This window comes from Pteropus alecto, unplaced genomic scaffold, assembly GCF_000325575.1.
Source record: "Pteropus alecto unplaced genomic scaffold, ASM32557v1 scaffold160, whole genome shotgun sequence".
In the NCBI taxonomy this organism is placed as follows: Eukaryota; Metazoa; Chordata; class Mammalia; order Chiroptera; family Pteropodidae; genus Pteropus; species Pteropus alecto.
Window position 1 is genome coordinate 2,634,292 of NW_006429864.1, and position 22,330 is coordinate 2,656,621.

General features: G+C 43.7%; 1 protein-coding gene and 1 pseudogene across 2 annotated transcripts in view; both read right to left on the bottom strand.

The window, feature by feature from the left end:
- SLC18A1 (solute carrier family 18 member A1) overlaps positions 1-16,747 on the bottom strand; it is a 25,340-nt gene extending 8,593 nt beyond the window's left edge. The window contains exons 1-10 of one of the 2 annotated variants that reach the window (XM_006904357.2): positions 16,349-16,747; positions 14,336-14,583; positions 12,680-13,043; positions 12,016-12,074; positions 8,596-8,679; positions 7,306-7,398; positions 5,680-5,769; positions 5,428-5,471; positions 3,845-3,905; positions 3,667-3,762 (exon numbers count right to left, since the gene is read on the bottom strand). In XM_006904357.2, coding sequence (XP_006904419.1) covers positions 3,667-3,762; positions 3,845-3,905; positions 5,428-5,471; positions 5,680-5,769; positions 7,306-7,398; positions 8,596-8,679; positions 12,016-12,074; positions 12,680-13,043; positions 14,336-14,459 — 1,015 coding nt within the window. In that variant the 5' untranslated portion in view covers positions 14,460-14,583; positions 16,349-16,747. Of the gene's footprint in view, positions 1-3,666; positions 3,763-3,844; positions 3,906-5,427; positions 5,472-5,679; positions 5,770-7,305; positions 7,399-8,595; positions 8,680-12,015; positions 12,075-12,679; positions 13,044-14,335; positions 14,584-16,348 lie in introns of those variants that run through there. The other variant, XM_025044414.1, reaches the window with a different exon arrangement.
- On the bottom strand, positions 8,331-8,449 carry LOC112477146 (annotated as a pseudogene).
- Positions 16,748-22,330: the final 5,583 nt, after the last annotated feature.

Sequence of the window (22,330 nt, forward strand, 5' to 3'; positions counted from 1 at the left end):
CAACTGTAGTTAAAAATAAATTTAAAAAAAAGATGATAGCGGAGCTGGAAAAACACAAACCTAGTTTAGGTGTGTGGCCTTAAACCTAAGGTGAGACCAACAGCCTAGTTCTGTGTTTCTCTCCAGTCCATTCCGCGGCTTGTGTGCAGACGAGGAGTCGGCAGGCGGTTAGGCTTAACCAGAACCAAAGATTTTCTGACGACCCCAGGGGAAGAGTCAGAAAATGAGTCTCGATGCTTTTAAAGGAGTATCATTAATGATGGACTTGGACTCATTAGGACGGAATCCAAGCTGAGTAAACAAAGAAGTGAGGACAGGAGTAGTGATGGAAATAGAACAAAAACTGAGGCCAGCGGATTGGCGACCTCGGTGCGGCCAAATTTTGTGATATGGAGATAATTAGAATACCTGAGCAGGGAATATGTAAGGGGATAACTGGACTCTTGAGACTGAAATTTCAGAGGCGATGTGATTCATGATGACGTCAAGGGCAAGGTTATATAAAGGTTTGCTTGGTTAAGGTAGAGAGGAGAAGGAGGTCATTGCAAGAGAGTAGATTAAGGATTAGGCCAAGCTGTTGGTAGGGTTAATCACCCGGATAGTGAAGTCAGCAGGAGCAGAAGTGTAAAGAATACGAGCCACGTTTGACAGCTTTAATGAATTAGAAGCGAGTAATGAAGGAGTCAGTGTGTAACTGCAATGGAGAGGGGTTGGTGGTATAATCTAATGACATGATCTCCAAAGGAGTTGGGATCTTTGAAGGAGAATGAAAGAGAAACGATTCAGAAGCAGCAAAGGAGAGCAAAGGCTGGAGGGACATGGACTTCCACCTTGAGAGCTGCAAGACATGGTATTCTCAGGAAGCACTCGGGTCTCAGTTAGGGCAGGAAGGTGAAGGACGTGTTCAGAGAAGAGGCTGAGGGCACCGGGATGCTCGTCCATGACAGGGAGCTCCACAAGGCCCAGGGTTTGGGAGGGCAATGGGAAATTGGGTCAGATTAGAATAATAATAATTCCTACTATGTAGGCTGGTTGTGAGGTTTAAATGACATAACATATATCTACCACTTTGGACAGTGCCTGGCACTGAATAAATGCCCTCTGAACACTGGCCTTAACTATTAGCATCATAACCGGTGAGGACAGGGTCAGGACTTGGACCCCTGCTCTCTCACTCCAACTCCAGGTGTTTCTGCCACCCCCCCACCCCTCAGCCCCCGCCCCACCACTGTGGCAGCACAGATGGCTCTGGTGCAAGGGACTGCTTGGGGTCAGCAGTGTGAGTTTTTATGGGTCTCACCAGCCTTTCTGCTTCTCTGTACCGACAGGAAACTGCTGTGTCATAGAAACTGTCGTGATAATTAAAATTAAACCCAAAGCCAACAATTCACTAGTTTCCGGCCGACAGTTTGTTTGCTTTTAATATTCTCTTCTATGGGGCAGAAGTGAAGTATATTCCTTAGTGAATTTGTCTAGTTAATCTGTACAGGTGGCCATCTGTTTCAAACGGTACCCATTTGTTTATGTTTAATTGCTGAAAAATTTTAGAAGTATAGATAATTAACCATTTACCTGATATCTGAAACCGAGCTCCTCAAGAAGCTCACTAGCCTCCTACATCATCCTCTTAATGTCATTTTAAATGATATGGAATTTCACGAATGAGGTTGTCCTTAATCGATGTGGCCTGTTCTTTAGGACCTGGGTACACCTTGTATTTCAGTGGCATTTCGTGTAAAATAGGTGTTCCAGAATAGATGTCCATAGACGTACATATATTTTTCACAGCACATCTTCAAGGAGTGGGGATTATGCATAGCTGTGATTGTCAAAGTGATTTAAACAAAAACAATGATGAAAATAGTGATAATTTTTATTCACGGAGTATATCCTGCATTCCACACACTGTGCTAATCCCTTTAGAATTCATAGGTCCATTTAATCCTTAAAACAACTCTGAAAAGCAGCTCCATTTTTCCAAAGGAAAAATGTGGAGTTCGCTAGAGGTTAAATAATTTATCTGAAGTCACAACCAGTACAAGGCCATCAGCGCTCAAAACCAGCGGGGCCTGTTTCCAAGGCCTGCGCTCAGTAAAAGCTTTGGGCACACAGCGGCTGTTAGACAATGCTCATTCACAGACACCAATCCTCTCAAAAGCCAGGTCTCCTTCTCTCCGTCCCACACGTGACAGGTGTTCTGCATTTAGAGCAATATTTTTCAAAGTGTGGTCGATGAGGTCATCTTAGCGTCACTGGGAAATTTACTAGGAAGGCGAACTTGTTTTACTGAATTGCTGGGTGGGGCCCAGCGATCTGGGTTGTCACAAGCTCTCCAGGCGATCTGATGCAGATAACACGGAGGAAGAAAAGCCTCCTCCTCGCGCCCTGACTCACTGTCGAGGGGCTTTCTGCCACAGCCCTGACTGCCGGGGGCACCGCGTAGAACCCCCCTGTGACCTTCCTCAGGTCTCTCCTGCCTCTCTGCCTCCCTGTCCCAGAGGAAATTGTGCTAATAGAAACTGTTGTGTCGATCATAATTGAGTTCAAAGTCAACAGTTCGCCAGTTACTGGCTGGTGGCTGGTTTGCTTTGAATGTTCTTTCCTGTGGGTGAAGGCTGGAGAGGGCGTTTTGAGCTTTGGTTCCCACCTGCAAAGGCCGGAGCCTCCGGGCAGGGGATGCTGATTGGCACTGAGCACCCACTAACTCGATTAAGTGTTATGGTCAGAGGCAGCTGCAGCCCAGAAAAATTCAATTTGGGGCTGGGAGCTTTGCTTAGAATCGGTCCCTAAAAATTAGATTTAGTGCTTTTCATTGCATGTGGGCTGTATCAGATCCTTTAGCAGCTTCCCCTCTGGTCCCAGAAGACTTTCCTCCCTGCAGTGACTGAGCCATTTGCACGTAGTCTTCTCTGTCCCTGTCCCCAGGCTTCCTGGAAAGGGCCAGCACCTTCTCTCTAAGCTCAGACGGGTCACGAGGACATCTCTCCATGGAGCAGAGGATGCTGGAGACCTCTCCCCCGGGCCCAGGGCTCTCCACTGGGGTAGAGAGCCCAGCACCTCTCCCAGGTGACAGCTATAGAACGACATGCTCCAGAAACAACTTTTTAGAGTGGGAAAGATAGTGAAAGGGTAATCTGGGGGAAACGGAGTTGAAGGGAGAAAATAAGATGGTGATGGCGATGCATATTAATTTTCTACAGGTGCAAAGCGTCTCCATATAGTACGCCATTTATTCCTCAAATTACCTTCGAAATAGAAAGTACTCTGAAGCCCATTTTAGAGATGAGGAAAGTGATGCTTTGAAAGTTTCTGTGATTTGCACAGTTTGCATAGCCAATCAACGGAGCCTAAATGAAAACCTAGGCCCATCGACTAGAAATCACGAGCGGTTCTACCACACGGGAAGTTGCTGCTTCATAGATCCCACCCTGCCCTGCGCAAGCTGCTTCTTGGAGGGACTTCCCACCCAATCAGGCTTGATTCACAGGTGTGAACGGGCAGGTAATTCTACAAAGGAAGCACGCTGTCCCCCTCTGTGACCCTGAAGACCTGGACCTGATGATGTTTTTCAATTACCTGAGAAAGGGCCCACAGCACACACCTCTGCTCAAGCCTGAGCTGGGGCCACTTACCTAGCTGTCACTCAGGGGGATGGAGGTCACTTACCCAGCTGCCATTCAGGGGAGCACATGGTCTGCATCATCCAGATGGGCAGTGTGGGCTCCAGCATGGCCACCCCCATGTTGGCAAAGCAGAGAGAGCCTGGGGGGACAGTTCTGTGAGCCATCGAGGATGCCCTGAAGCCCACGGTCTCCCAACCCAAAGGGAAGCATTGTCAGCTCACCTGCAGCCACCAGGATATAAGGATCTTTGAGAAGTGTAAGGATTGGAGTCCCCTTGGCACTCTGAGAACAGGGACAAGAAAAACTTCCATTTGTACAGTGCATATACCTCCTATTTTCATAGAGTCTGAGAAGGCACGAACCTGGTGTTCATGCAGAGCTCACAGGGCCAGGGCTCAGGTGCACAATGCTGCCCCGCTTCGGATGCCGATCACAGGTGGTGGGTCTCTAAGATACCTGCACTTTGGTCTGACTTGGCCACAAAATCAAGATATTTAGATCAAACTTTCCCATGTTTTTTGCACTTTCTTATCTTTCTTCATGGTTTGATATGGATTTCCCAGAGCCATCTTTGGCTTGGAGTCAGACAAATAGCAACTCTGATATTTAACTGTGACAGAATGACAGTCCGTAAGGGCGCTCTTGTGGGGAGAGGTTGCCCAGATGGCCTCTACTGTCTTCTTTAGCTCTGAGATGTTATAATTGTGAATACTCAGGTCCCAAAGTCATTGTCTCCTTCCTGGTTCTGAGTTAAAAAGTATTTATATGTGTATACGCATATTAACACATGAATATATATAGTCATATGCTGCTTAGTGATGGGGATACTTTCTGAGAAATGCATCGCTAGATGATTTAGTCATCGTGCAAACGACATAAGCGCACTTACACAAACCTGAATGGTCTAGCCTACTACACACCTAGGCTGTATGGCATAGCCTATTGCTCCCAGGCTACAAGCCTGCACAGCATGTTACTATACAAAACAACACGATATTAATTCAAGCACAAGAGAAACGGTGCAAGCAAGAGACACAGTAAACACGAGATGGATGGGGGTGCTGCCAGCATAACACGGCATGCCATTTTATATCAAACTCTTTTTTCATAAATAGAGTACATTTTAAAATAATGATAAAAAGTGTAGCATAGAAAGTATATAAAGCAGTAACATAGTTATTATTATTATCAAGTATAATGTACTGCACATAATTTTATACGACTGGCAGCCTAGTAGGTTTGTTTATACCATAAACACATGATACATGACATTACGATGGCTATGACGTCAGAACAGCTATAACATCACTACTGGACAGGAATTTTTCAGCTCTATTATAATCTTATGAGACCATCATTGTATATGTGGTCTGTCATTGACCAAAACATTGTTATGTAGTATATGACATCTATCTATTATCTATCTATCTATCTATCTATCTATCTATCTATCTATCTATCTATCTATCTCTATCTATCTATCTATCTATCTATCTATCTATCTACTATCTATCTATCTATCTATCTATCTATCTATCTATCTATCTATCTATCTATCTAACGGTTTCTTTGATTCTTCTTAAGGCCCTTCCTCCATCTTCATCCAACATCAAGCCGGACACCCTCGCCTTCCTCCACACTACTCTCAATATGACCCTATCTGAGAACCTAAGTACAGGTCTCACTTTCCCTGACTCCATTGCCCTTTACCTTTCTTTTTATGGTTTGACTGGGATGATCTAGGGACGCTTGGGCCACTGCACTTAGCCATTCTATATGGCGATAGAGCTTGGTGTCTACTTACCTCTGGGGAGACTTTGGAAGGCTGTAGGATACAAAGCTGGAGTGCTAAGAAAGAAAGTTTGTCCACTGATTAGTTGGAGGCTCCTAACAGCCACATTGCTCTCCCCCGATCATGTACAGCTCTGACTCCCTGCGTTTCTTCCTTCTTTCCTGCGAGGGGGCCGTCCTCGATCCATTCAAACATGTCAGGACTGACCCCACAGCTTAACGCATTTCCACCTGACCTCTCTGATGGCCTCTTACGGGGACTTACCTCCATCCAGTAGTGCCAAGAAGGCCAAGATGAGGAAGGGGGCAGACTTCCCAACAAACTCATACATCACACTTCCGAAGGGAGCTCCCGCTGGAAAGGCAAAGCAGGCACAGATTCCCGAGGTGAGGGCCAGTACCAGCTAGTGTGACTTGTTCACGTGGACCCCCCATGTTTACTGAAGGCCTACTTGGGGCTGAGCTGCACATGAGGTTCTGGGGATTCAGAGATGAAGAAGACCCGGTTCCAAGAGACTCACATTCTAATGGAGAAAATGTGCATGGTGCGGGGCCGAGGGGCCCAAATAATTAGAACATGGTGAAAAGTAAAGTTCAATGGTAAAGCTTCCATCTACAAAGTGACTCGTAAGTCCAGTGGAGTGAGTTCAGGTAGCTACCTGGGCTTTGTCAGGTGGGCGGTACTGGTGGGGAAGATTCAGGTGTGAAGAGCACAAAGGTGTCAGAAAAGAGAGTGTGGCTGGAGGAGAAATAGAAGGCAGTCAGTGTTATAGCATGTGAGTGTTTGGGAGAGGAAGAGTAGAGATTGGGAAGGTTGAGGCCAAATAGCCAAGGAACCCGCGTATCCAGATAAAGACATGGCCTTGTGGCCAGAGAGAAACATCAGTGCTTTTTAGCGGGGGAGAAACACCACCAGCTCTGGACATAGGGAGCTTCTTCTGCAGCACCTTGGAGGAAGGAGAGACTGTGCGAGAGATCGGGAGGCTGGTGCCATATTCCAAGTGAGCTGTGACGAGACGCTGACCTTGTCACAGCGTACCCAGTGAGGGATATAATGGGCATGTTCTTTTGGGAGCGGGAGGTGAGAAAGGAGACCAGGATGTACGGGTTTTAGCTTGGGTAGGTGGGGACAAATTAAGAGGGGGTTTTGTTCCATCTCTTCCCCATGGTAGTAGAGGGCGGAGTCTGTGCCGGGGAAGCAACTTTTGTTGTTTTCTCCCCGGTCAGCTTGTAAGGTGCTACAGGGAGGGAGCCACGTCTGAAGCTCGTTCACTGCATCCCCTCTGTGCCAGCCCTGCACTTGCACGTAATCAGTGCTCAGTGAAAGTACGTGGCTCGTCGGACTGGTCAATTAAACCGTCTTTGAGGGATGGACCTCAAAGACACTACAACCTGATGGTTTGGAGCTTGGGATTCAAGCCTAGAAAATCTACATTTGTGTCCTGGCTCTGGCATAGCCTGGCTGTGTGACCTCGGATGACTGTCTCACCTCTCTTATCCTCATCTCTACGATGGGGGCAATCGTTCCTCCTTCATAGTGTGGTGGTGAGGATCAAAGGAGATCGTCTGAAAAGGAGCATGCCCTCATGTTGAAAGCTGGACATGTGGGGAAGCCGCGGTGAAGCAGTGGCAGCTAACATGAGGAGAGGCACCCTCTTGAGTAGACTAGGATTCTGGATCATTCCCAGGCCCTTCTAGGCTGTTTAGCTTCTAGAGGGGAAAAGGTTCACATTTCATGGGCAAAATTTCAGGACTCAAAATGTGATTGGACAGAGAAGGAAGGAAAATATTGTCTTCCACGACCTCAGGAGCACCTGCCTCCTGGAGCCATCTTCAGAGTCTGCGGGACCTCACCCTCCCGAATCTAGGTCTGGGGTCAGATGCCACTCACCCAGCACTCCCAAAGCCAGGCCCCCCAAGGCGATTCCCATGGCACGGCCTCTCTCGTAGTCATCAGTATAGACACTTGCCAGCATCCCAAGACCTGAGAGTAACAGATGAAGTTAGAATGGAGGAGTTTTCTGTCTGCCTCTCTCACAGGGTCCTGGTCTCTGCTCAGTTACATCTTCAGGGATCATCTTGGCTGGTGTTTCAGCTTGAGGGGTTTTATAAAACTTAACCCATAGTATTTTACCAATACTGCCTCACTGATCCCCCAAACTCCCACATTGCTCACTCCTTCTATTCAGAATATTGTTGGAAGTGAAAAGTCTCTGGGAACGGAACACAGAATACCATTGTCCCATGACACCGCATTTCATATTATTTTAGCATTTCCTAGCATATTTCCCTGAATGAATGGACATGGAGTAGGTCAAGGAAGGGAAAACCTATAAACACAGAGCACTGTTCTGTTCGACAAGAATGCCCCGGGACAAGTATGAAGGCACCGAGTGCCTGGAAGAGAGCACGGGCTGGGCTCTCACGTCCATTCCCCCACGTGTAAAATGGCACAGGATGACATTCAACATTGTATTTGCAAACTGCAATGGTTTTACTGGTAGTATTAACATCACCGTTCCTATAAAATGGCAAGAGGGGACAGAGAAAAGACCATAGAGGATTAAGTAAAAGCTTGGCTTATTTCATGGTTTTACCTCGGGCTTGCTCTGAGCTGAGCTGGCTCCATCTAAACATCATCAGAGGAAGTTAAGTCAGGAACTTATAAGCACTGCCAGCAACTCTACAATTATCTTGATTTTGAATTCCAATTTCTGCCTCCTATTTTTTTTTCCCTTAATTTTTTTATTTTTGGTTTGACTGGGATGATCTAGGGATGCTTGATATTTTCCTTAATTTCTTTATTTTTTTAAATTTTTATTATTATTATTTTTTTAGGCAAGGCAACCCTTAGTTGACTTCACAGATTGCAAGGACCTTGTCAGCTTACAATCCCTTATTTTTTTTTATTTTTTATGCCTATAGCACCTGATCTTCCTAGGTGGCCTCCCATCCAAGTACTAACCAGGCCCAACTCTGCTTAGCTTTTGAGATCAGATGGGATCGGGCTTGTTCAGGGTGGCACGGCTGTAGGCTCTTTAATTTCTTTAGGTAAATCTTATAGTGTCTAAAGGTATTAAGAGATGGTAAGAGAGGTAATATGTGCATGCATGTGTGTGTGTGTGAGTTCGTGTGTGTGTGTGTGTGTGTGTGTGCGTGTGTGTGAAGATGTCAGCATTACCTGCAACAGATGAAAATGAAGATCCAATGCCTTGTAGGGTTCGAGCCACAAAGAGCAGGGTATAGGTACCAGAAAAAGCAAACACTGGGCAAATAGAATAGCAAGAAGTTCCAGTTAGCAAATTGCCTTTGTTCCCCGGCCACCAGAAAACGTGCCTGTGATGTAAGAGATATGAACCATTTTGTATATGTTTTAATAAGTCATGCTCACTTCTCCCTGTTTTTGGAGTTGCCTTTCTAATCTCCCACCCCTTAATCAGGATTGCATTTTAGTTGGCATGAAGACTTAGAAACCAAGAAGCATAAACCAATTCGCCACACAGTGGATGGAAGGCTGGATTTCCACATTTCCTGCCCAAAGCCCAACATCCAACACCATGTGCACTGGAATCAGGGCTGTCCAACAAGTCCAATGCCCTGGACTGGGAAGTGGCCTTAGATCCTACGTCTGGATCCTCCATATGCAACACCCAAACTTGACTTTTGCCATTGTTGGGCCCCATTAGGTCATCTGGAGGACAGAGATAAATGTTGCATGTTTTTTAAGGACCATATGTATTGGGTAGATATTGAAATAATATCTTGCTATCCAATCAGATCTTTCCCTTTACCTTATATTGGAAGATCTTTTAGCCAAAAGAATAAGTATTTACTAAGTAATACTGAACATGTAGCTTTGCTAGACTCTGTAGCAGATGTGAAATAAGGAGACATCCAGTTCATGCCCCTGGAGAGTTGAGTCTGCTAGAGACTAACATACACAAAACTGAGAACCAAACGGGAACCTGTTATCAAAAACTAAATTACAGGGTGTTGGTGGTAGGCTGGTCAGTGCAGACGCGTCTCACCTCCAGTACCAGGGCAATGCCCTAGGAAGACAGAAGACTCCTTCCCTGAGTGTCTGCATCAGCAGAATTGGGATCCCTTGCCCATTCATTACAGATGTCTTTGCTTGTTTGATGTCTTATAATCTCCTAGTCCTCCCGACATGATCACACCGTCTCCCAAACACGTATGTGCTTGGCCTCTCCTCTGGTTCTGTCTCCCAGGGGTTCTGATTTCCAATCTGTTCAAGTCGGCTCTTCCCATTTCTTTGGAGAATACAATGACTAGCTCGTCTCTGTTTGCCTAGGGCTTTCCTGGTTTTAAAAGCCAAAGTCTCACATCCTGGGAGGTCCCTTAATCCCAGGCAAAGGAGGAGGGTGGTTGGTTACCCTACCCAGATACACCAGGGCAATTTCTTTTTCACTTTGCATCCTAACCAAGGCCACCATTTAGCTCCTAATCGCATTAAGCAAGGTTCCCAGTTGGAGGCCTTTAAGGGTCGTAATGGACAGCAGCAACCTTTTCATAGTATTTTAAAAATCCTAACCCCAATATGACGCAGGAGACACTAAACACCAAGACTTTGCTAGAATCAGGCCAACTCAGTATAGCAACACTAGGTATGGCATGGCAACAATAATTATTATTTAACATCTACAGTTTGGTAGATGAGAAAAGCTTTTGAAACATGAATTCTTGGCAGAGAATCAGGTGAGGACCTTATGCTGAAGAGTATGGGATTCTCTAGCATTATCTTATTCTGCAGGGTATTTGTCAGGTCTCCCCAGGCAAGCATTGAAGCCGAGGGCCCTTATGACTTTACTTAAATTTAGCTTTAAACCCTAGCTTTAGAAATGCTTTCTGTCTGTCTGTCTGTCTGTCTGTCTGTCTGTCTCTCTCTACACACACACACACACACACACACACACACACACCCCCTACTCACCCCTCAGAGATTTAGCCTTTCCCCAAGATAATCAGCAACCCCTAGGGCACCCCTCAGAGACTTCAGAGACTTAGCCTTTCCCCAAGATAATCAGCAACCCCTAGGGGAACAGAGGACAATAGCTCACACCTGACTAAAGATCATGTGGTCCAGACCTCTGCCAGACTAGATAACATCTTGAGCTAAGTTATGTTTCAGCTCCTGAGCCCTAACTAAGGTGGAATGAACCCCTGGCTACTTTTCCATGAGAACAGACAGAGGGATGTTGGAATAGACCTCAGAACTGTCTTCAGCTCCCAGCACAACCCGGAACCCCCTAACCCACAGTGTCTTGTGACTTTGCCCTACATAATCTGTCACCTACAGGCCACCAGAGAGTTCGGGCTTTTGAGCATTAGCTTCCCCTTCTCCTGGGTGGCGCCATTCATAATAAAATAGCCAGAATTTCTCCACAGAATTTTCAGGTGTTCAGGCTCTGCTAGGGCCCAGTGGACAAACTCTCTCTGGTAAAAGCATCATAAACACCTGGGGAGCTGGAAACGTGTCTTTTCATTCTTTACATTTTCTCAGCGACTTTTGCCGTTGAAGCATAATATGTATGCTCCATAAAGTTTTGGGGGAATGAATTATGTCTCATTTGGTGAAACAAAGCATCTTATTAGTTTTTAATTTACTGTTTAGCATAGGTTGAGCCTCTAGAAGGTTGAGAAACATTTCTAATTTGAATTTCCTCATTTTCTTTGATTCAGCTGGAATTTTCGCAAACAAGCTGCCGTTTCCAGACAGAACTTCACACATCAAGCTCCTGTATTTTGCAGCCTCCAGCCCTGAATGTGACGCTGGAAGGGAAGAAAAATTGAGGGGAAGCGATAGAAAAAGCGGAGAAGTAACAGAAAGGTGGTAAGAAAAACCAGAGGTATCAGGAGGTATGTCGTTTGGAGTAGAGAGTCAGCAGAGGCGTCATGAGCTACCAGTGGGTCCACAGGCTGCATTCTCCTGCATTAACCAGAACTCCATTTCTTCCTTCTTGTTTTAACACTCAGGGTCAATTTCCAGACATTCCCCTCCCCCCACTTTCTGTTCTTGTTCCATCTCCATTTTATTAGGAACATTCGTCTGATACTGGATAGGCTATTTGTCTTTCTCTTTCTTGTGTCTTTAGCAAATTTATTGTCCTAAATTAGAACATTTCTTAAACTTTAATGTTCTTACTCGAAGTAGACTTTTGGGAATTTTCCAGTTGCTCTTGTCCAATTTAGATTCTTCATTAGTTGCCCTTTACCTTTGCGTATCAAAATAATACGACCTCTTCCCAAGGGTGGGAGGTTTGTACTGAACTCACTCAAGGGATTACTGATACACACACACACACACACACACACACACACACACACACACACACACTAGCATACACAGTAAAATGGCAGACACAATTTTCCCCAGCTGAAGGAAGTGAAGTGTCTGTTCCATAACAGAACATACAAATTTCAATTAGAACCAGTCACTCTAATCCCCATAGCAAAAACTTCAAAGCATTCAAATCAGCACCATATGCCACTTGGCTAACTTGACCCTTCTCTCTCCGCTGCTGGGAACATGATAAAATCAAAGGTAAACAGTGAAGGGAAAAAAGGGAAGCAAATTACTTACTAACTGTGGAGAGAAACATGATAACAAAGCCAGCAAACATGGGAATGTGATAACCAATCCTAAAAGAGAAATAAAAAAAAAAGAGAGACTGTTCCAATAGACAGCCATATCTTTGGACTATACATTTTCATGTAATTGGGAAGAGAAATTCAGTTATTTGAGTACATACTAAAACATGTCTCTGAATGCAGGTGTGGAGATAGGTTATGACATGTGAATGTGTATAAGCAAATAACCAAACATGCAAATTTACCCATAGACCAGGGCCAAAATATTCTTTTCTGGAAAAGATAGCCTAGTCAGAGCGTACGTCCCTTTGAAACGGCAGGATAATCCCAAACACAGCTGCCAGTGCTCTAGATTGCAACAGGCCTGTCTCATTTCCATCCTCAACCCATTGGAGCCATGTTTCAGGACACATCAACGGTATACTTCTGTTCACTGATTCTCTCTCTGGTACTCAATACTCATTATATCACTAAGAAAATGTGAAGCCCATGGCATTCTATCCATGTCATGCTATCCTTTGGAATAACTAGCTTTCCAAACAGCTGACTGTCCTAGGGCACAGAAAGGTGAGTTTTTTTCTTTTCCCTTCTAACCTCCTTGAGGATATCTCAGCCCATCCTCTTATTCCTAAGCCCCTGAGCACCCAGTGAGATACCTGTTGGTGAGAGGCCCCACGAACGGGTTGACCAGAAGTTGCATCAGAGCCTTCGAAGCGAACAGAACCCCGACTCGTACGTTCTCTTCCTCCAAGAACTGTGTGTCCTGCAGGCAGTTGTTTTTATGGGCTGAGAGGGCTCCAGTGACTGGAGGGGTGACGGTGCCGGAAGTGCCATTTGTCCATGCCATGCCCCTGGGCGCACTTTCTTCAACAGCCATGGTGTAGTTATCGAAGAAAGAGAAGATGGCGGAAAAGGCAGGAGAAGGGAGGGCGTGCCGGGAACTCGTGGCGGGGCCGAGGTCTAGAGAAGTGTTGACTTCTTTTAATTCTGTGGCATATAGGAAGGAGGGCACGATGGGCACTGGAAGTCAAGAAGGACAAGTCATGAGGGCTAAGAGCAGGTTGTCTTTTTACCACTAGTCGGTTCAGGGGCATTGCTATGGGGTTCAGAGTCACGCTCCAGGCAGGTGTCTAAGTGACGTGATATGAAGCCCATTGAAAGACTGTGCCTGCCCAAATTATCCTATTAGCTGAAGTACCAATCATTACACAATTGGTCCTCATTATTGGCTAATTCGCCTACCGGCTACAATTTACCTGCAATCACAAAATTGATACTCGTGGAGCTATCATGATGTTTCTTGGACATACATGCCAAGACTGGAAAAATTTTGAGTCGCCAGATGCTCACTTTTCCAGCTGAGGTTGAACAAGGCGGGCTCTGCCTTCTAGTTTCGACTCTCATGCAGAGTTGGCAGAGCAGGGAGACGGGAGGAGCAGGTGAGTGCAGGGCAAGCAGCTCCAGCTCTGGGCCAGCTGGACAGGGCTTGGGTCCCAGCCCTGGCACCTATTAGTGAGGCGGCCTCAGACAAGTCACTTCACACTCTGAAACTCGTTTTTTTCTTTTGTAAAGAAAATAGAATCTACCAGGATGCATCATTTTTAGGATTTAAGATTATAATCTTTATGGGACGTGAGTTTTATGTATCTCCCCTAGGAGCAATGATTCAAGATTGGCTCAATTCAGTGTTTGCAGTGTGACTTTAGAAGGCATAACTACCACATATAATGAGAACTGATGAAGTTGGATTAACAATTTGTCTCAGAAAGCTTCTTGTTTAAAAGCATATATTTCACCCAAGAGGGACAAATTTTTAGCATCCATTTATCTACTGGCATAACCGAATGTAAAGGAAAGACTATCAACTTTAAAAAGCAGAGCTCTGAGGGAGTGAACCACCAGAAAGGTAGATATATAACAAGTTGGATATTCATATAAAATACGTTATTTTGGTAGACCAGAGCCTGGAGAGGCGACATAGTGAGAAGGTGCCCCCTCTTACAGAGGCCACTTGGAGTCCTGGGGAAGGCAGCATGGGGAGGAAGAAAGTAACGCCAATTCCGGCTCTGGTCGGCCTCTTTTTTGGTCAGATGCTCTGTGAAGCTCCTACTTTTTGAACCTCTTAGGCTTTCAGCGATGGTGAGCAAGCTTCAGACTCCATTTCCCGCCATCTCTTCCATTTCCTGGCCACCTCTGTGTGTTTTCCAGCGTAAAAGGAAACTCTCTCCAGTCCATTCCTGGCTAAAAGCTAGCAGCGTGTGTATGACCCTGCCCAGGGCAGACCACCCTCAGCGCAGAGACCCCAGACGTACCCACCACGGTAAGCAGCATGTTGTCCAGGAGCAAAGCCACAAACACCACCACCAGCACCAGCTTCCGGGACTCTCTCCCCTCCTGCAGCAACCGCCGAGGGGCGTCCGAAACCACCCTGAGCATGGTGAGGACTGGGCCGGGCCGTCTCTCCTCCAGGTTCTTAGGGAAGACCTGTTACACTTACGTACAGGTCTTCTGCAGCCTTTACAGAAGAGGGGAGAAAGTCTGCCCAGGCCAGTGAGACTCACTATTAAAATAAAAAGTACAAGGAGTTGCAAGTAGTAGGATGATATTTGGAAATTTATCAATGCCTTTGTCTCTCTCTGCTCACTTCTTAAACGTCTTAATAACTCTACCTGGTTGCCAGAATGCCTTCCAAGTAAGCACCACTCACCCGTTTTTTATATCTGGAATCCACTAGCACATTATGAGGATTCTAACTTTTTGTTTCTCAAATGTCAGATGTTTGTCCATCGCCTCAATGGTCATGTCATATCTGAGGACTATTGTACTATTATTTACTTAATCTTATTCTCTAAATCTACTTAAAAAAACTGGAAAAGTTGTTTAAAAAAAAAACTGTGTGCCATGCCAATAAAAATTATGGTTTATATCTATGTATCACTCAAAATATCTCATGTGCCACAAGTGTGACTCATGCTGCCAATTGAAAACCACTAACCTAGACTAGCCCTTTTATGTTGCCGATGAGAAATCTGAGACGAGGCTGGGAGATTTGTCTCGGGTCACAAAACCAGTGTCAAACTGGAATGAAAAGCTCTATAACTTGCAGGATTGTACTCCACCATCGTCCCGTGCTCTGTGGTACTAGAAGCTCTCCTATTCTTCTGTTGAAACTATAAAGCCCTTCTCAGAAAGGTGTGTCGCTCTGCATAAATGAAATATTAACTTTCAAAGTTAGTTTTCTACTTAGGATTTCATGTCATTAGTCAGCATTAAGTAACAGTATCTTGTTAAACTTCAGGTAGTAACAGTTTCTGGCAAGAACTTAATTTTCTTTTATCTAGTTTCTGCTACTGTATCTATAACACCAATTATATAAATTTTAAAATAGATTACTGCCACTAAATACAACAGGCTCTAAAAATTGTGTATCCTTTGATTTGGTAACTCTGCTTCTAAGAACAATCCTAAGGAAATGATCTGAAATGCAGTCAAAGATTTATGTGCAAAATTATGAACTGCCAAATTATTTATATCAGTGAAAAAAAAACCCCACGTTAATAGTGGAATATAAACAACTCTTAAAATCATGTTTTAAAATAATTTCAATGATTTAGAAAATACTCAATACAATGTTAAGTTTAAAAAAGATATCAACCGTATTTATAGTTTGACCTTAATTATCTAAAAAGAAATTTATGTGTACATTTTTAAGACTAGAGAGATACCTACCCAAATGTCAGCTATTATAATCAATGACTTAATTATCTTCTTTTTCCTTTTCTGTAATTTCTAAATGTTTTATAATTAACTACATTCATAACGTAAGTAAATAACGTTAAATGTTTATCATTGGGGTTCAAGAGTCAGCCTCAACTGTTGAAAGTATCTCAAGCACCGAACTACTCTATTCTGTTGTAAGACCAGGGTTGGAAAAAAGAACATTGTCCATACTGAGATTCTAAGTAACCAAGAGTCCCCAGTGCACCAAATCCCCAGATAAGTTTAAATCAGAAAATATACGCAATCATTTAAGATCCCTCATTTTTCTGTATAAAGTATTTCTAAATACAAATTTCTAAATAATAAGTAAAGAGACTTAAAGTAAACAATAGAAAACTAAAAAATGCAAAATGGAATAAAATAAGTACTTTAAAGACAGACCAAAGAATGAACAAACAAACCAAATCAAACTAACCAATCAACCAACAAAAACGGAAATTTGTCAACAAATCTGTCATAAACTTTATGTTAGAATCAAAATTTTCTGTTGAGAGACACAGCTTACAAGGAAGGATTAAATTTGTCTGAAGAGAGAAACTTCTTACCTTAGACCCCATCTTGTGTGAGGTACTCATGAGATATTGGCAGCTGTTAGCAGTTCAGCGGGGACTCTGTTCTCTGAAGCTGGATGTGCTGATGGATTTATTGCCACCTGTTATCTGAGAAACCATGTGTGCCCTTTGTTCACAAAAATTTAATTGGAACCTCCAATAGGTTTCATTCAGACCCTTAGCTCCCTGCGTCAGAGGCAGGAAGGCAGGACTGGAGAAAATAAAGAGAGGAGAAATTATCCTAAGCAAAGATGCACTGGGCTGCGCTGGTTTCCATCTGTGCTTATTTAGCATCAAACTCTTTAACTCTTGCATGGGTCTGAATACAAATTAGAATACAAAATGGAACCAGAGTGCAGTTCCTGTCCCTTGTTACTTAGTCAAAGAGGCTCCTCGTACCCTAATTGTTTTCTGGAAAGAAACAAATCTTTGAACACCCAGAGGACCAAAAAAAAAAAAATCTAAGCATGTTGTTCTCAAGCCATAAAAATCCAACACCTATGGCCTCTATAAAGGTTTAGATTTTGTGCTGCCATCTTCACATCCCAATACTAGCTCAATACCTGGCCCAGTAAATATTTCTTGGATGGATAACTGGATGGATGACTACGTGAGAGAGTGCAGCTCATTGTGGGATCTTGGAGTGGCACTGTAGATCTATATTTTTCTGATATTAAGAGTCATCAGTGGGGCAAAGACCATAAACAATTTACAAAAGAACAAATACAACCAATGAGCAAGAATCGCTGTAGAAATTTCCTAACTGTGGAACTGATAGGACCCTCCTAATTGTATGAATTAACCTGGGGACTTCCACTTTAGGGCTAATAAAGAAGGGAAGAGCTTTAAAGGCAATCTGGAAAGAGAAATAGGGGGAGGAGGTCAGGACATTAGGGGAGTGTAGGAGTTTCTTATGGCTGCTGTAACAAATTACCACAAAATTAATAGCTTAAAACAACACGTATGTATTATCTTAGAATTCTGGAGGTCAGAAGGCCCAAGGTGTTGGCTAGAGCTGCAATCTTTCTGGAGACTCTAGGAAAGAATCTGTTTCCTTGCTTTTTCCAGCTTCTAGAAGCTTCCTGCATTTCTTGGCTGGGGGGTCCTTCCAACTTCAAAGACAGCAGCACAGAATTAACTCTTACTCTCAGTTAGCAACACCCCACTCCTAGGCTCCTGTCTCCCTCCTCCACTTATAAGAATTCATGTAATTACCTGGGCCCATCCAGATATCATAGGATAATCTCCTCATCTCAAGATCCTGAACTTAATCAGATTTGCAAAGTCTCTTTTACCAAGTAAGATAACATATTCACAGGATTAGGTGTGGACATCTCTTGAGGAGCATTGTTTGCTTTGTCTACCCCAAGGAGCTTGGCATGTTGGCCTCTTTACACACCCTGTGGCCTCGGATTCTATGGAGAGAGTGGGTTAGGGCCAAAAGATGGAAGAGCTGTAAAAAAGACTTTTAAAAGATTCTGGGCATAAGAAAGTGTCCTGTTTGAAACCCAGGTGACACGTTGGCCACCATGCTCTCCACTCTAAGTGCAGTTCTGGTGCTCTGAGGGCTTAGGACAGCCACCAGCAAGGCAAAACTGTGCCTAGCAGAGAACACCAGCAGCTGAGGGCTGGGTAGAGCACCTCTACAGGGAAGAAAAAGTGTTCTGAGATACTGCCCAAATGGGAGTGCCCCAAATAATTGGAAAACCATGGTTTAGGGGAGCAGAGAACCTGAGAGAGCAGGCACAGGCTGAGAATCATCATACTTTGGGCATTAATAGAAACAACTGCAACCATAATAATAGCCATCATTTATTGAGCACCTACTACATGTCAGGCATGTTTCTAATGTATACATATATATTATATATATTATACATTATATATATTTCATTCAACTGTAACCATATTAGTAGTCACAGGCTAGCCAAGCCTAGGGTGCTCTCATGAATATCCATCACTATTAATAATCAGAGTGTTGTCTACTAAACAGGAATGAACTCTTATCTTCCTCTTGTTTAATTTTTTAATGTATAAAAAACAAAAACGCTGGTGTGAGTATGGTGAAATAGAAATTTGTATACACTATTAGTAGCTATGCAAATAGATACAATTATTTTAGAGGGCAATTTGGTTTTCTATCTTTTGTCTATTAAGTCATAAAACATTTATACCTTTTTAACCAGTAATTTCACTTCTAGGAATCTATTCCCCCCCACCAAAATAAGCTAAAATTTGGGGGGAATATCATGGGTACAAAAAGTAGTTAGGGAAAAATTGGAACTATGTCAAGTATCGAAATGTAACCAGTAGTTAGGGAAAAATTGGAACTATGTCAAGTATCGAAATGTCGAAAAATATTTAAGTACATGGGCTTGAAGGACTGTCATGTTACTACTAAAACAGAGGAAAAAAGATTATTGAGAAGAGTACAAATCAACCTGGAAAAATTATATATGTATATACGTAGATGTTATAACAGGAAGTGAAAAGGTAGGATATAAAACTTTATGCACATTCGTCATGCACATTTGCCAAAAGGTGAAAGCAACACAAATGAGCACCATTTGGATGAATGGAGAAACAGAATGTGGACTCAGCCTTAAACAGCGGACTCACCCTTAAAAGGGAAAGAAGTTCTGACATACGCTATGAAATGGCTGAATCTTGAAGTTATTATAATTAGTGAAATAAGCCAGAGATAAAAAGATAAATACTGTACGATTTCACTTATCTGAGGTATCCAGAGTGATCAAATTCACTGAAACAGAAAGCAGAATGGTGGTTTCCAGGATCTGGGGAGAGGAAGAAATGAGGAGTTGTTTTATGGGTTTAGAGTTTCGGTTTTGCAAGTTGAAAAACTTGTGGAGATCTGTTGGTTACGCAATAATGTGAATAATCTTAATACTAGTGAACTGTACATTTAAAAATAGTTAAGACAACAGATTTTGTGTTATTTATATTTTACCACAATTAAAAATGTTTTAAAAAACTTTGTGTAAATTGTAATTATATACCTATAAAAGCTCCATATACATTGGACAAATACACCTAAATTATGCTAGTAGTTGTGCTAAATGGCAAAATAATGGGAGATTTAAAGTTTTATTGTTTACATGATAGTGGAAAAAATTTTAAAATAAAACATCACCAGTAAAAAGTCATAGGTCCGTGTCCATGTATAAACTAGTAGACCCTGAGCCCTTGAGAAGGACTAAATAATTTCCTGCCAGAGCAGGATGCTGAAAGCAATTGGAAGTTTGAGGCTCTTTGACAGTGGTCCTGTTGTCACTCCAGTGGAAGAGGCCGGCACGTAGCATCATCAGACAAATGGCTTCGCCCACCCACCTTGACCAAATAATGTGTGTAACCTAATTACACTTACCTTTGGCTGTGGCCGACGGGGCTGCCAGAGTAGATGGTCCCATGGCTCAGACCTGGGGGATGCTTTTGTTTCTCATTGCTTCCTGTTTCTCTGGCTCTTCAAATTCTTAACAATCAATTCAGACTTCCTCTTATATCAAGCATATGTCTGCTTGAGCCTTAGACTGGAGAGGTTTAGTTTCTGTCATAGGCTTCTGAAAAGAAGGCCAGGAAGGTGTCACTCTATGGCTATGATCCACATGGCATTGTGGACCCTGAGGGGGTGGATCTGTGTCCAAAAAGGTAGAGAATTACTGGGTTTGATAAAATGAGGGAAGAGCTTGCTTCAGGTCAAGGGAAATGGGGGGCTTTAAAAACCAAACCCAAAATAATCTGGAACCTCATTGCACTGTAGAGACACAGGTGGCAAACTCAGCAATAAATCAGTAGACTGGAGCTTAGGAAAATTCATACCCCCGCCCCCCACCAGCATCCCTTCGCCTCCATGCTCTTAAGGAGATAGCCCTGCTTGTGGAGGTAGCAGACTCAGAGTTGTTTAAAGCCAAAGAAGATGTAGAGTCTGCCTCGGAGAGATGGGACATTCCTTATCCCTAGAGCCAGGTCCCTTCAAACTTGGTCTGGGTGTCCTCTGGCCAGGGCTACCAGAGGGAGCCTGCCACTGTCCCATCTCAAAGCAGAGCTCGGCAGTAGGTGGCCCTGATAGGACTTGCCCTTGGGGGGCTCTTCCGGCTGTTGCCTGTCACCTGCCACCTCAGTCATTTCCTATGTGTCCTCAGCACAGGCCTGACTCATGTGCACACTCCTGCCCATCTTGTCCTTTCTCCCTGCTTTCAGCCTCCTTCATCTCTGCTGCCCCAGTGAGGTCCCTCCTTCTTTCTAGTTCTTTCCTGCTTCTCAGCATGTCTTTTCAAAAGTCCTCTCTTACTATCAAGTTTCAGCTCGGCCATCATCCCCTGGTTATCAAAGTGTCCCCTCTCTGCCTAGTTTGACCCAAGCCTTCTCTGCTCAGGAAATGCAGCCCCAGTGACATTCACCAGTAGCTGCCCCCACCCCCTTTCTTCCAGTACCCACCTTGTTGGTTAAAAAGGAGACTGGCCAAAAGCCAGAAGCAGAGAAATAATTATGACACTTGCGACATTTTTCTTTGAATTGCAGTTAATCTGCTTCTAGCCTGTAAGCTGCTTAAAGGCGGGGTTTTATCCTACTCATCTCTATTCCACACAGTACCTGGCATCTTGCCCAGCAGAGATGCTCAATCACTATCTGTTCTTGTTGATGATGATGATGAACATTCTCGCCTCTGAGCATCATGTAAGACGGGTGGAAGTATTGGAAGCTCTGAAGGAGACTTGTACTTTCCCAGAGCCTCATTGTTTAAGAATAGAAATAAATTAATTCCACTTTCCATTTGGAATTTGGCTCCCAGACCTACCCATCCTTGAGTGCGTGAGCGGAATTCCACTAGCAGAGCTGAAGGTTTTGAAATCTACCGCTGAACCTTGGGATCTTAGCTTCAGCCATGGCTCTTTATTAACCTTAATTTATGGACCAGAGGTGGAAAATCTACCATCCCACAAACCACTGTGCTGGGTCAGAGGGCCTGTGGGGACAGCCATGACTTCAGTGGAGTATGCAAGGCCAGTGGTAATGTCTCTTAAGAACAAAGGTCATTAAAAAAAAATCTTTCAATAAATACAAGGGAACAGAAATTAGCAGGGTTTGGGCCCCGGTTCTGCCATTCACTAGCTGTGAGAATGTGGACAAATTACTTGATTCCTCTGTGCCTCAGTTTGCTAACTTACAGAGAGTTCTTGTGAGGATTCAATGAGTAAATTAACAATAAGCATTTAGAAGAGTATCTGGCACATAGTATGCATATAATAGTAGGTCCTATGCACTTATTTATCAGAAAAACAGCAAAATGTTGACTCTGCTGTGACTAGACTCTATTTGTTGGGGAATTTCCAAACACTAAGTTCCCTAAAATAAATTCCTCTTCTAAATGTAGTCTCCACCACGAACTGCTTCAGAGCTATTACTTCTTGTTAACCATGAGAATTTACTCGCCTTGCTCAAGACTCACATAGAACACCCAATATTGTTCCTCTAATCCAAATACCCCTCCTCCAAATTCTGTCTAACCGAAAAGATCCCCCTTTCTGTGGAGACCAGCCTGACCAAAGCCAATCCTAGCTAACCTTTCTCTTACCAGTTAGACAATTCAGGATGTTATTCCATGCTGTTTTGCATGTTCTCTGTCAAATTATGGGTCTTCATCTTGTCACCAAAATATAGCCTTAGCTCCTCAGAAATAACATATTTTACAGTGATGTCACCTTTACTTTAAAGATGCGACAAAGGCACGAGAAACTGTCTGCCCGAAGACACAGCTCAGTTTAATGCACTTACCACTTGAGAGTGGGGACATGTTTCTAGTCCTTCCAAGGCTTTCTGGTGCCAACCTTCATGCTGAGCTCATTAGTGCTCACTCAAGAGAAAAGGCCACTCAAGCTTTCACTGCACTCTCAAATGAGCATCTTGTATGTAAGCCAGGAAATGAGGCCTTTTCTGGCAATGGTCAGATTCAGACAT